The 12,525-nt window shown below is 42.5% G+C and overlaps 1 protein-coding gene across 1 annotated transcript in view; it reads left to right on the top strand.

The window, feature by feature from the left end:
* The first annotated feature begins 1,264 nt into the window (after nt 1-1,264).
* Nucleotides 1,265-12,525, top strand: part of YWHAQ (tyrosine 3-monooxygenase/tryptophan 5-monooxygenase activation protein theta) — a 39,900-nt gene continuing 28,639 nt past the window's right edge. Inside the window, exons 1-2 of the mRNA XM_055326997.1 lie at nt 1,265-1,394; nt 1,806-2,163. Of these exons, the coding sequence (XP_055182972.1) occupies nt 1,870-2,163 (294 nt within the window). The 5' untranslated portion in view covers nt 1,265-1,394; nt 1,806-1,869. The remainder of the gene's footprint in view (nt 1,395-1,805; nt 2,164-12,525) is intronic.

The following is a 12,525-nucleotide window of genomic DNA, read 5'->3' as shown; positions in this document are numbered from 1 at the left end:
ATTTGGATTTAAAATTCCTTCTCAGCTGTGGCATTCTTTGGCTTTGAAACATCCACTCCCTTAGACGTGCTAGAACTGGAATCGTAGCAGTGTGAGTCCAGATGGCAATTTTCATCTTAGGATGGCACAGAGGCCTCTTCCCAGACACCCAGGACGGGCCACCTTATGTGCCAGGCACTGGCAAAGTGCCAGGAGAGAAGGGAGTGGCTGGAGGGGTGTGCCTAGTTTTAAAGAGAAAAGAAAGTGCTAGAGATGACCCTGAACACAAAGCATGTGGGGCAAACTTTCTCACTTCTCAAGAGTGTGAACAGCAGAAAGTCCAGGAGAAAGTCAAAAGTGAACATCGAGGGAGACAAGTTTAGGTTTTCACGGGTCCTCTGAAAAATAATACTAGAAAACAAAACCCATATACACATAAAACGAGATAGAAGAAACACGTATTTAGATGCATAACCTGCAAAGACGATAACAACAGCTGCTTTGGGCGGGGAGGGGTGTTGAAGGTGTGTTTTTCTCCAAAACATCCTGTCAGAATAAAATTAGAATATCTGGCCATTGCCCGAGAGACCTGCCTGGACTTTCTTGGGGGTTTTACAAGAGAATTTTAGGTTTTGGGTGCCCGTCTGAAAACTCGAGTTGATCACGAAGACACATTCTTAAGCGACTTTCTCCAGGAACAAATTCCTCTTTAACGGGGATGGGATTGTTTCTAATTCGCAGCTCCAATCGCAACGTCATTAAGGGCTGCGTCCGGCGTCTGGAGCTCCAAACCTTTGTCACGAATGGGAAGGTGGAGGAAAGAAAGGGGCTCGTGCAACCAAAGAGCCGCTTATGTCAGCCTCGCGGGGCCGAGTGGAGCCGCAGCTGCATTAGCCCGCTAGGTGCAACGCACTAGGTGCAATGCACGATCTGCAGCGCTGCTGCAGCAGGAGACGCTGCTACGGCGGCAGAGGTGGTGCGAACCTCCCGCTCCCGTGCCGCACCCACAAGCGCTGGGGGTGGCGGGGAGGCTGAGGGGAGTTGGTAACAGCATCGCCATGGCAACAGTGACGTCCTTTTACCCTGGATCTAATTGGAGGAAACCCCGTGGCCGAAGCCGCAGCCTGCCGGCCAACCGAACTTGCCCAAGCCGACCCACCCTCCTAGCCTCCGCTTCCCCTCCCGCCCCGCCCTCTTTGCCCCCTTCCGCGCGCTCAGTCTTCATTGGCCAGCCGCGGAGCCGGAGGCGGGACTCCCGGGAGCAGCTCGGCGCGTCATTGGGCGACAGGAGCGAGGGCAGCGGCGCGGCGGCCCGCCCCTCGGCTCCGGGGTAGGCTGAGACGGGAGGGTCCTCGGCTAAAGCCCAAAGCGGATCAAAGTGGTGGGACTCGCGCCGCGGCCGCGGAGACGTGAAGGTGAGCGCCGCGGTCGCCCCGGGTCGTCCCCGGTGGCCGGGCCCGAGGGCAGGGCGGGAGGCCGGCCCCGCCGAGAGTGGGCGGCCTGGACGCCGCGCTCCTCGGGGACGGCTCTGGCGGCAAGGTGTGGGCCAACGGCCGCTTCCATCTTGGGCGGGCGGGCGCGGGCGGGCGCGGCGCGGCGCGCCCTGCCTCCCCCCACCCCCGAGCCGCGCGGGCCGCCTCCGCGGGGGGCGCCCCTCGGCCTCCCGGGCGCCGGCGGGGAGCGTGGGCGGGGGAGGGAAGTTCAACTGGGCGGCGCGTGCGGGGACGGACAAAAGGGGCGGCGGGGCGGGCGGCGCGGGGCGGGCGGGCGGGGCGGGGCGGCGGGCGCATTGTCTGAGGGCGCCGCCCCCGCCTCTCCGCCCGCAGGCCGTCCGCACGCCTCCTCGCGATCCGGGTCGGTGCTCGCCCTCGCTCTCCTCTCCGCGTCCCCATGGAGAAGACGGAGCTGATCCAGAAGGCGAAGCTGGCCGAGCAGGCCGAGCGCTACGACGACATGGCCACCTGCATGAAGGCCGTGACGGAGCAGGGCGCCGAGCTGTCCAACGAGGAGCGCAACCTGCTCTCGGTGGCCTACAAGAACGTGGTCGGGGGCCGCAGGTCCGCCTGGCGGGTCATCTCGAGCATCGAGCAGAAAACCGACACCTCGGACAAGAAGTTGCAGCTGATTAAGGACTATCGGGAGAAAGTGGAGTCCGAGCTGAGGTCCATCTGCACCACGGTGCTGGTGAGTCCGCGCTCGTGCGCGCTCGTCGGAGCTGCGCAGGGGGGAAGGGGTGGCGGGAGCCGGTCCTTTTGTGTGTGTGAAAGCCTTTCGTTGAGAATTTCACGGGGACGGGGAAAGAAACGTGGGCCGGGGCTTGCCTGATTGTCTGCGGACGCGTGGACGGTTGGAGATGTGGTTGTTTGGCTTCGTGAGACTCAAAGAGCTGCTTTTCCAGGGTGGGTGGTGGTGGCGGTGGCGGTGGCGGCGGCGGCGGCGGCGGCGGTGGCGGTGGCGGTGGGGAAGCCGATCTCTGCCCAGGTGCGGGGCTGCTCTCGACCCGTGCAACTTTGAAACATCCAAGTAGGTCTGTGCGAGACTGAACATCGTTTTCGTCCGCGGGCTGAGATCTGGGAAGCCTTGAAATGTGCGGCATCAGCTCGCAGGCTCCAGCCTTTTCGAACGAACGTGCAGGCACCTTTTCGATAGAGACACTTCTGCGTGGAGTAGGTTTTCCTCGCAAAGCTTGTAACGGGAATTTGTACTTCAGAAATCTGAACAGATAGCTCATCTTTCAAGCAAGAGTATCCGTTGAGCTTTTCCGTGCTAAAAAAAAAAAAAAAAAAAAAAAAAAAGCAGCGGAGGGGGTGGCGAGAGTTCTAGTTCTGTAGCTGAAAAAGGTACAGATAAATCTAAAGGACAGAGTGTCCTGATAAATTTCAGTATCTGGTAACATTTTCTTGCTATTACTTAGTTACACTTAAACGCTAATGTATCAAATCAAATTCGTTTCTGGAGCAGGCAAGAAAGCTTTCCAGGTTTCAAACTGTCCAGTCTTAGCAAGGGTGGCTATTGGGTGGAGTAGGTAACTGCTCTGATTCACTCTTATTAGTGAGAACATTTTTAGCTTTGTCATGGCATTGGATCTTTTGATCGGTAACAAGTTTTTAAATTTTAAATGCCATCATCCTCCCGGAGTGTTATTCTTAAGTACCACTTTTACAAAAGGCCTACTGAATTTTGATGTTTAGGAGGGCTTGAAAGGCAAGCATGCTAGATTGGTGATTATTCAGGAAGGAATAGAAGAGAAAATTCCTCTTTCCTTCCCGACTTTCCTTTCCCTGCCCCATCAGATAGGTGCGGCAGGAAATTTTTTTCTTTTTTTTAGTTCTTGAAGGTAGTTTTGTAATACAAAGAATGAGTGATCTGGTTTGAATCATGGCTAACGGAGATAGGAGGTAAAGCGGCAATGCGGAGAGTGTACTTCATGTTGTATTTATAGGTTTCTTTAGCTTCCACTCCCTGCCTGGCATTGAGGAGGCACTTTGAAAGCTTTTTGAACTGAATTGCTGCCACTTGGCTTCAAGAAATTTCCCAACTTGAAAGTGATGGCAGACTTAAATAGCATATGGTAATGGTTATTGACAACATAGACTTTATTACCAAGGGAAGACTCGTACAAATTCCATATGTTAAGGAGAAGTTTTTTTGTGTGTATATGTAGTAGTTTGGTGGCTCTCACGGCATGTTTCATCCTCTTTCTGTTCAGTTATTACTTTGCATTTTGTTACTTACCTTGTAGCAATTCAGAATTACCACAGAGCTTTTCCTGTTTTCTAAAAGCAAGCGAACTCTGGGTCAAAGGAATATTTGTTTTATTTTATGGTTCTTAGAAATTTAGTTTTTATGATGGCATGAGGAGAAAAGTTTTGCTTTGTTGACAAGTGACTTGAAAGAGACTAAGTATTCTAGACTTTCATACAGATCATTTCAATAGGAGAGAACCCCTGAAATGAGGACAATTTTTTTTTTATATACCAAGTGAAATAAAGTTTAGTTTGATTAGTTGGAGACACCAGGGTGTAAGTAAAGTTTTTTTTTTTTTTTTAAACAAAATTGCTTAAGTAACTAATTTAGATTTGATGGCCAGGCTATAAAGAAATCCTAGGAAAGCCCATCTTCAAGTTGGCAACTGTATTTGAGAGCTTTGGTATGTGCATGGCACTTTGCTAAGCAGTATGGGGAGGAACAAGACTAAGAACCATAGATTTTCTTCCTCTAATCATTTGTAATAAGGAGTGCATGTGAGAAATACCCAAATGTATAATTTCCGTAAGTTGGTTATGAACAAAATGCTGCGTGGTTCAAAGGAAACTGAAACCTCAGGAAAGGCTTTACAAAAGCGTGGTTTTTGGAATGAGCTCTGATGGAGGAGAATCAAGAAAGCGAGGTAGAAACCATTTAAGAGAATGTCAGAGTGAAATTTCTTCATTTGGTTGACCAGGGAGGCATCAAAGGTTTTTGAATGGTGTACATGTGGCAGCATCTAGAATTCATGATTTGAGTGCTAATTACCAGCTTGTAATCTGAACTGACAGATGAGGAGGAAGTGATAAACTAGTGAGCAAGAGTCTGATGATTGATAAGTTAGTAATTTAATGCAGAGTCTACCAAAATAATGAGGAAAAAAGAGTGAAACATGAGATTTCTGAACGTGGGTGCTAAAATGAAATTTCCTCTTTTTTCCTTTGGTGAACAAGAAGGTGAATTTGGTGTGGAGAAATTAAGTGAAACTGACTTGTTATAGAAGGACTAGTAAAAGAGTAACCTGAAGGGTAGACAAAACTTTAGTTCTAAATAGAGATTCTTAAGCTCTTGGCTCCTTTATAGAGTAGCAGGTTGGGGTGAAACTATTTGGACTATTTACTCAAAATGACCATGATGGACAGCGCTTAACTCTTGATAATCACTCTATTGAGAGAGGACACTGAACTGGGGAGGCAGGAAAAAAAATTTAAATCCAAATGAGTAATTGTAAGAGCAAAGGAGAGTAAGAGGGCCCAAATGGCCAAGACCAAACTCTTCATAGTATCTTAAAGAGGTTAGAGATTTCACCTGTTACTGGTGTCTCAGTGTTATTTGTGAAACCAGAGGGTTGGGCTACGTTTTTGAGTCTCTTTTCGTTCTCATTTTTGGGGACCAGAAAGTTCTCCTAGCCATTCAACCTCTGTTCTGACATTCTCCCAACTCTAAAGTCCAGGTTGAAGAACGTGTCATTGACAGTGTATGAAACGTTGGAAAACTAACAGCAGTACAGAGATGATGCATGAGTTGTTGGTTTATTGGGAGTAGCAAAGTTTAATCAAGAAAGATTAGTAAGTTACATGACAACCAGGCAATGTAAATAGCATATTTAGGGTATATGGGAGTCATTAAAAACTTAGATGTGAGGTAAGGCAAATCAAAGAAACCAAAAGGTTCACTAGAGCCTTCTGAGACTTGGGAACAAAATCTGTCATTTGCGAAGTCAGTGACCTTGGAGTAAGAACAAGACACTTAGAGAATGTATACATGATAACTTCTGTCACAGGCAACCCCATGTTATCCTTCGGTGTTGATGGTCTTTTAGTAGACTAATCTTAATAATCTGCTTCGGTATAAAATATAAATGTCTAAAACTAAGGTGTATATAAATAAGAATCACTTGAAACGGGATATAGAAACAAAGTTGTCTGTGTCCATGTGCAAAAGCAAGTGACTTTAATTCAGTAATATTGTTGAATTTAGTTAAAGAGTTCTAAATTAATCTTTTACTGAAAATGTGTCTTGTGTTATTATTTTGAAGTAAGACTGATATGTTACTCTTGATACTTAATGTAGTTTTATTTACATAATGGAAAAATTATGGACTCTGGAATCATAGGTACTGTTTTTTGAATAATTGCACCATAGCATTACAGTTTTGTGACCATGGACAAGTTTCTTAAATCTCTTGACCTGTTTCTTCATCTATAAATTGGTGATGATGGTGCCTGCCTTAATAGGCTTGTAGTTAAAATAATATCAAATAACTGATATTTATTGGGCATTTACTATACACTAAGCACTGTTTTAAGCATTTTATACTCCCTTTGTTCCTGTAAAGTTAAGTTGATCGTATTATTTCTGTTTTAAAGTTGAGAGCACTGAGGCATAAGGAAGTTAAAGAACTTGGTCAGTATCACAAAAGTAGTAAATGGTAGAGCAGGGACTTGAACCCAAGTGGTAGGACTCCAGATGAGATTAAATAAAACCTGTTTAGTGCTAAATACAGGGTAGCTGATTGAAGATTACAGTGTGAATCTCTGTTTTGAGGGATTTGTACAGTTTAGTATAAGCCACTATGTCTGTACGTTGTGAAGGAAGAAAGATAGGTCTGTAGTGGACAAAACTCCAGTCTATAATTTTGAAGCCCTCCTCTTACACAGGATATTGCAATAAAATTCTAAAACTTCTTGACCCTTGCCTTTAAATTGTTAACTCCTTGAAGCCAAGAGTTGTTTTTGAAGAGTGAGATGGATTAGAATGTTGTGTATTCAGACATACAAGTGTAAAGTTAAATCAGTGGTTCTCAACCAGGGTGAATTTACACACACACACACACCCCTTCTCAGGGACATTTAGCAAATTCTGGAGACAGTTTTTGCTTGTCAAGAATGGGAAGGGAGGGGTGCTACTAACATACGGTGAGTTAGAGGCCTGAATGCTGCTAAGCATCATATCATGCACAGGAAGATCCACAACAACAAAGAAATTCCCAGCCCAAAGTGTCAGTAATGCCAGCGTTGAGAAACTGGGCTGGAACATGAATAAAGTGAACAATATTAAGTTGTACTGGATTGTATAAAGCCTCTCTTTGGGTTTTTATTAACATTGGCATCTTGTCAGAACCCTTTGTCTAGACTTCAGTCCATTTTTTTTTCCCTTGTTACTATCATGTGTGTACTATTTTGACTCTATAGTTCACTTTTCTGGAACTTAATCATTGAGTCCTGTATTTTCAAGGATGCACATCATGGTTGCCTCCAAAGCTCTAAGCTTTGCTCTTTGAAAAACTTGGCATAGAGAAAAAAGATGCAACTGAAATTATAGTGAAATTTATTAGGAATAGGTGATTAAAATTGATGAACAGCAAATATTCCTCTCTCATTCATAACTGCCATATATGCTAGTGTATATGTATATATACAGTTATGCATATGTGCATATGCATATGTGGTTCCAGGCTTTTAAATCCTTGGTGTGTGTTTATTTGAATGCTGCATAATTATACTAATGCCCTATTGAACATTTAGGTTGTAAACAGTTTTTCTCTATTACAGGCAACACTGGGAAGGACATCTTTGCTGGATGCTAAATGCTAGGATTTATTTAGGTTAAGTTCTTGGAAGTGAAATTTCCAAATCAAAAGATGGGCTTATCTTTTTTCCACATAGCCCTCAGAAAAGATTGTATGCATTTACGCTGTCACCAGCAATTGTTGAGAATGGCCATTTCCCCTTATACTCTCCAAGACAGATAGGTTTTTGAGGATAACCAAAATCTAGTGACTGGAAGAGTTCAAATTTTACCTCCTTGTTCAGTTTTGAAGGTAATGAGGACTGCCTTTGTTCTCAGAAAGGGCTAGTTACCAGACTGTTTTTTTTTTAAGTCTCATGTACAGTTTCACTTCTAAAATGGTACCATAGCATGGGATTAGTTAATTTAGGATGCTTAACAGCTGGGTGATCGGCTTGATCATATTGATGTTCTTAGGTGATATTTCTCAATACCAGGTTTTGTGTTTAAGTTCTTTCAGAGGAAGAACAGAATATATCTTTGTCCTGTTGACTCTAGGTAATAAGGAGGGGTGGTAGAGAAGACATCATTTAAAAGATAGGAAGAGGGCAGCCTCGGTGGCACAGCGGTTTAGCACCGCCTGCAGCTCAGGGTGTGATCCTGGAGACCCTGGATGAGTCCCACGTCAGGCTCTCTGCATGGAGCCTGCTTCTCCCTCTGCCTGTGTCTCTGCCCCCCCCTCCCTCCCCTCTGTCTCTATGAATAAATAAATAAAATCTTTAAAAAATAAATAAAAATAAAAGATAGGAAGAGAAGAAAAATTAAAGTTCATCCATTGCTACTTAAACTCTTAATCCATAGGTAAAGCAATGATGAAGGTTCTTAAATCCTTCATGATAAATAATATGACCAAATTTGAAAACATTTTTTACATATTGAAGTATTTCAAAACAAAATGATGGTGATGGTATCTAGGACTTCAAAATGAGTGAAGACATAAATGAAACAGGAGAGTTCATGAATCAATATAGGTGCAGCTGGCTTTAATGGGAATCCATTATACTATTTTCTCTGTTGTGTATGTTTGAAATTTTCCGTAATTAAAAAGGGTTTTTTCCTCCTAGAAATTCCACTCCTAGGTATTTACACAAGAAGAATGAAAATGTAAGTCCAGAAAAAGACCTAAAAAAGAATGTTTATATAACAGCTCTAAGAGCAAAAAACTGGCAAGAGTCCATTAATGGTAAAGTGGGTAAACTGTGGTGTACTCATAGGAATACTACGTAGCATTAAAAATGAATGGACTGTTGCTATACACTACAAGATAATTTCAAAAAACATGCTAAGTTGGGATCCCTGGGTGGCGCGTGCCTGCCTTTGGCCCAGGGTGTGATCCTGGAGACCCGGGATCGAGTCCCACGTCGGGCTCCCGGTGCAGGGAGCCTGCTTCTCCCTCTGCCTATGTCTCTGCCCCCCTCTCTGTGTGCGTGACTATCATAAAAAAAAAAAACAAACAAAAAAACATGCTTAAGTAAAGGAAGATTCACCAAAAAGTACATCATGTAATCCCATTTATATGAAATTCTAGAACAAGCAGTAGTAGTCTGTGGGTGAAAAGTCAGAATAGTGGCCTCTGTGGGGATGGAGGCAGAGATGGACTTGACTGGAGGGAACTTTCTGTGGTGATTGTAACGTTCTTTATGTCGGTATGGGTTTGAGTTCCACAGGTATATGCATTTGTGAAAACTCACCAAATGTACACCTAACATTTATGCATTTCATCGTACGTAAATTTTGTTTCAAAAGTAAAGAAAACGAGTGATGCACATACTGGTGTCTTCAGTTTACGTAGAAACTGTCCATTAATAGAAATGGATGGGTATGTGATAAAGCAAATATGGCAAAAGGTTAATGGTAAAATCTGGGTAGTGGGTATAGGGATGTTCACTGTAGTTGGTAGTTGTTGTGAACTAGGGGTATGATATTTTACACTGCTGTGGTTGAATGGGACACCTGGGTGGCTCAGTGGTTGAGTGTCTGTCTTCAGCTCACAGCATGATCCCAGCATCCTGGGATCAAGTCCCACATCAGGCTTGCTGCAGGGAGCCTGCTCCTTCCTCTGCCTATTATCTCTGCCTCTCTCTGTGTGTCTCTCATGAATAAATAAATACAATTTAAAAAAAATAAAAATAAAACCTATGGCAAGAAAAACTGTAACCTAGGTCTTACTGCTGTCAAGGTATGAGCATGTATGGAAAGGTATCAGTATCCACCTCATAAAGGACTGATAGACTTGGCATCAGGTGAGCTTTTGTTTTTATTTGGTGATGAATATTAATTAGATTGATAAGAGTTATGATGTACAGTGGAAGACTTACATAATTGACCAGTACTCTAGGGCAGTGTTTTTTTTTTGTTTGTTTGTTTGTTTTGTCTTTTGTCTTTGTTTTTAGTAAACTCTTTGTCCAATATGGAGCTCAAACTCACTACCCCAAGATGAAGTGTCTCATGCTCTACCAACTGAGCCAGCCAACCGTACCGCTAGGGCAGTAGTTTTCAAACTTCTTGGACTCTGGACATCTTTGCAAACCTAAACATATTGTGGAACCCAAAAGCTTTTGTTCGTGTATATTATACCCGTAGGTGTTTACATTATTAGAAATTAAAAGTGAGAATTTTGTAATCCATTTAGAATGCACTTGGAATAATAAATTCATTAGAAATAGTGTGTGGTTTTAAAAATTGTGATGTGTGCCTGGGTGGCTCAATGGTTGAGCATCTGCCTTCCACTCAGGGTGTGATCCCAGAGTCCAGGGGAGCCTGCTTCTCTAACTTTGCTTATATCTCTGCTTCTCTCTCTGTGTCTGTCATGAATAAATAAATAAAATCTTTAAAAATAATTAAAATAAAATAAATAAAAATTGTGGTGGAATATATCTAACATAAAATTTACTATTTTAAGTGTACAGTTCCGGGGACCCCTGGGTGGCTCAGTGGTTTAGCGCCTGCCTTTGGCCCCAGGGCATGATCCTGGAAACCGGGATCGAGTCCCATGTCCTTGGGCTCCCTGGATGGAGCCTGCTTCTCCCTCTGCCTGTGTCTCTGTCTCTGTCTCTCATTAATAAATAAATAAAATCCTAAAAAAAAAAAAAGATATTTAAGTGTACAGTTCTAGGGCATGAAGTATGTTTACTTTGTGCAACCATCACCATCATCCATCTCCAGAACTTTTTCATCTTCTCCAGCTGAACTCCTTTATTCTTCTCTTCTGGGTACCACCATTCTACTTTCCGTCTCTAAATTTGACTACTCTAGAGACCTCCCTCATATAAGTGGAATCACAAATAGTGGCATCACTTTGTTATGTCTATTGTATCACATCTCTTAGAGCTGCTGGAAAACCCTACTCATCTTTTTTTTTTTTTTTTTAACCCTACTCATCTTAAGAGTGACCATGAAAAAGCAAAATAGCATCTTAGTATTGTAAAAATGGTTTGACTTTGTGCTCCTTCCCCAAAGAGTGGAAGGGGGACTCCTAAAGGCCCCCAGACTGCACTTTGAAAATTACTAATACCCTGGGGAGATTCTGCTTTGAAACTTGATAATCATCACTATGATCATCACTGGGTGATGGAGCAGTTTTCTGAGTAGTTGTCATTCATATATGGTGATAATGAAATTTGTAAAACCTTCCCCTCCCTTCTCATTGTCTCATCCTTTCATCCCTTAAATTATTTTAGGAATATAGGTTTTAGGAATTATTTCAGGAAGGGTCTCAGACTTGGTAACCAAGAAAAAGGAAAAGTCGGTTTTAGATAATTGAGTAATAAAGAGCCCTTATTCCTGAAAAAAAAAAAAAAAAAAAGAATGGTGTGTTGGAATGACTTCTGCTTACTTATATTGAGAATGGTAATGTAAGGCTAAGATGATATCTCTTTTCACTCATGAATTCCCAACCCAAAAGCAGAATTAGTATGAATGAAATATGTAGGTTTAGTTAACTGCAAACTTGTGCGGTTAGGTTTGAAAGTAACACAGCTTTTGGAGATAGGCTAGATGTTAGCCAGCATGGTTGAAGTACCACAGTGAAACTTGTCTTTCACACAGATCTTCAGTATCCATTTCACAGTTCTTCTATTCACATGACCTGTATTTTGTGATCTTTCTGTGCTCTGGACCTTTTACTCCAGTTGGATTTAGTACTAAACTTGTATGTTATCCTTAGTTTACTGACTTTCAACTTTGACTGTGAATGTTCTCCTGTATCTTTGCATAGACTTTACTTGGAGAAATGGGGAAATAGTGGTACAAGTAGTAAGAACATAACTATAAGGATTTCTATAAATTTAATGTAAATGCTTTTTCTTAAAGGACAATCTTAGATTGCTGTTTTTAAATGTCCGGGTAACTATGGGAAATAAGGACATGAAAATGCTTAAATTAATGTTACTGATGTTCAGATTAGACTTTTTACTGGCCAAGTTACTCTTGCTGGTGTTTCTCATCTAGTATTAGTCTAGTATTAGTACTCCCACTTTCCTCCTTATTTTGCTTATTCCACCAAACAGATGAGAAAAATTTTGCTCTTTTAAGAACTACAGTGTTAGATACCTGCTGTTAGCTTGCGCTGTTCTGATATTTCAGCTTGGTACTGTTTCCAAGTGTTTAACAATATTGTATTTATTTATTTAAGGATTTTTTTTAAAGTACTCTCTACACCCAATGTGGGGCTCAAACCCACAACCCTGAGATCAAGTGTCGTACACTCTACCATCTGAGCCAGCCAGGCACCCCAGGAATATATTTTTTAAATCTCCCATGCATGTGTTGTCCTCTCATAATTCTGATGGACTATTGAAGAGGTTAGAAAGGTTACGGTAAGTGTTTACACATCCTTTAATCAGAAAATGCTTTAGATTATTTGGAGGCTGATGACAGAGACCAGATAATTTGTTTCTTGGTGATGTCAAAAACTTAAGAGTTTGGCAGGATTGATTATCCAGTTAATATAATCATGCTATATGAATGTTATTTTTAATGTAAATTAGGTTTTACCGCATTTAATTTTTTTAATACATTTAAACATCCAGGGACTGCCATTTAAAATGGGAAATGGTGCACTATGTTTTAGTGACTTCAAATTGAGATGGGAGCCTTTATAAAACTACTGGTGGTTCCCAGGAAATTTTTTTTCCTCCTCCTTCCTCATACCTGCCAAGAGATTTGAAGTAGAAGAAAAATTGTTGACCATTTAATTAGAGAAATTATTAGGAGAATAACAACTTCAGT

The sequence above is a fragment of the Nyctereutes procyonoides genome, unplaced genomic scaffold (genome assembly GCF_905146905.1).
Source record: "Nyctereutes procyonoides isolate TBG_1078 unplaced genomic scaffold, NYPRO_anot_genome, whole genome shotgun sequence".
NCBI classification, from domain to species: Eukaryota; Metazoa; Chordata; class Mammalia; order Carnivora; family Canidae; genus Nyctereutes; species Nyctereutes procyonoides.
This window is presented reverse-complemented; position numbering and strand designations above follow the sequence as displayed.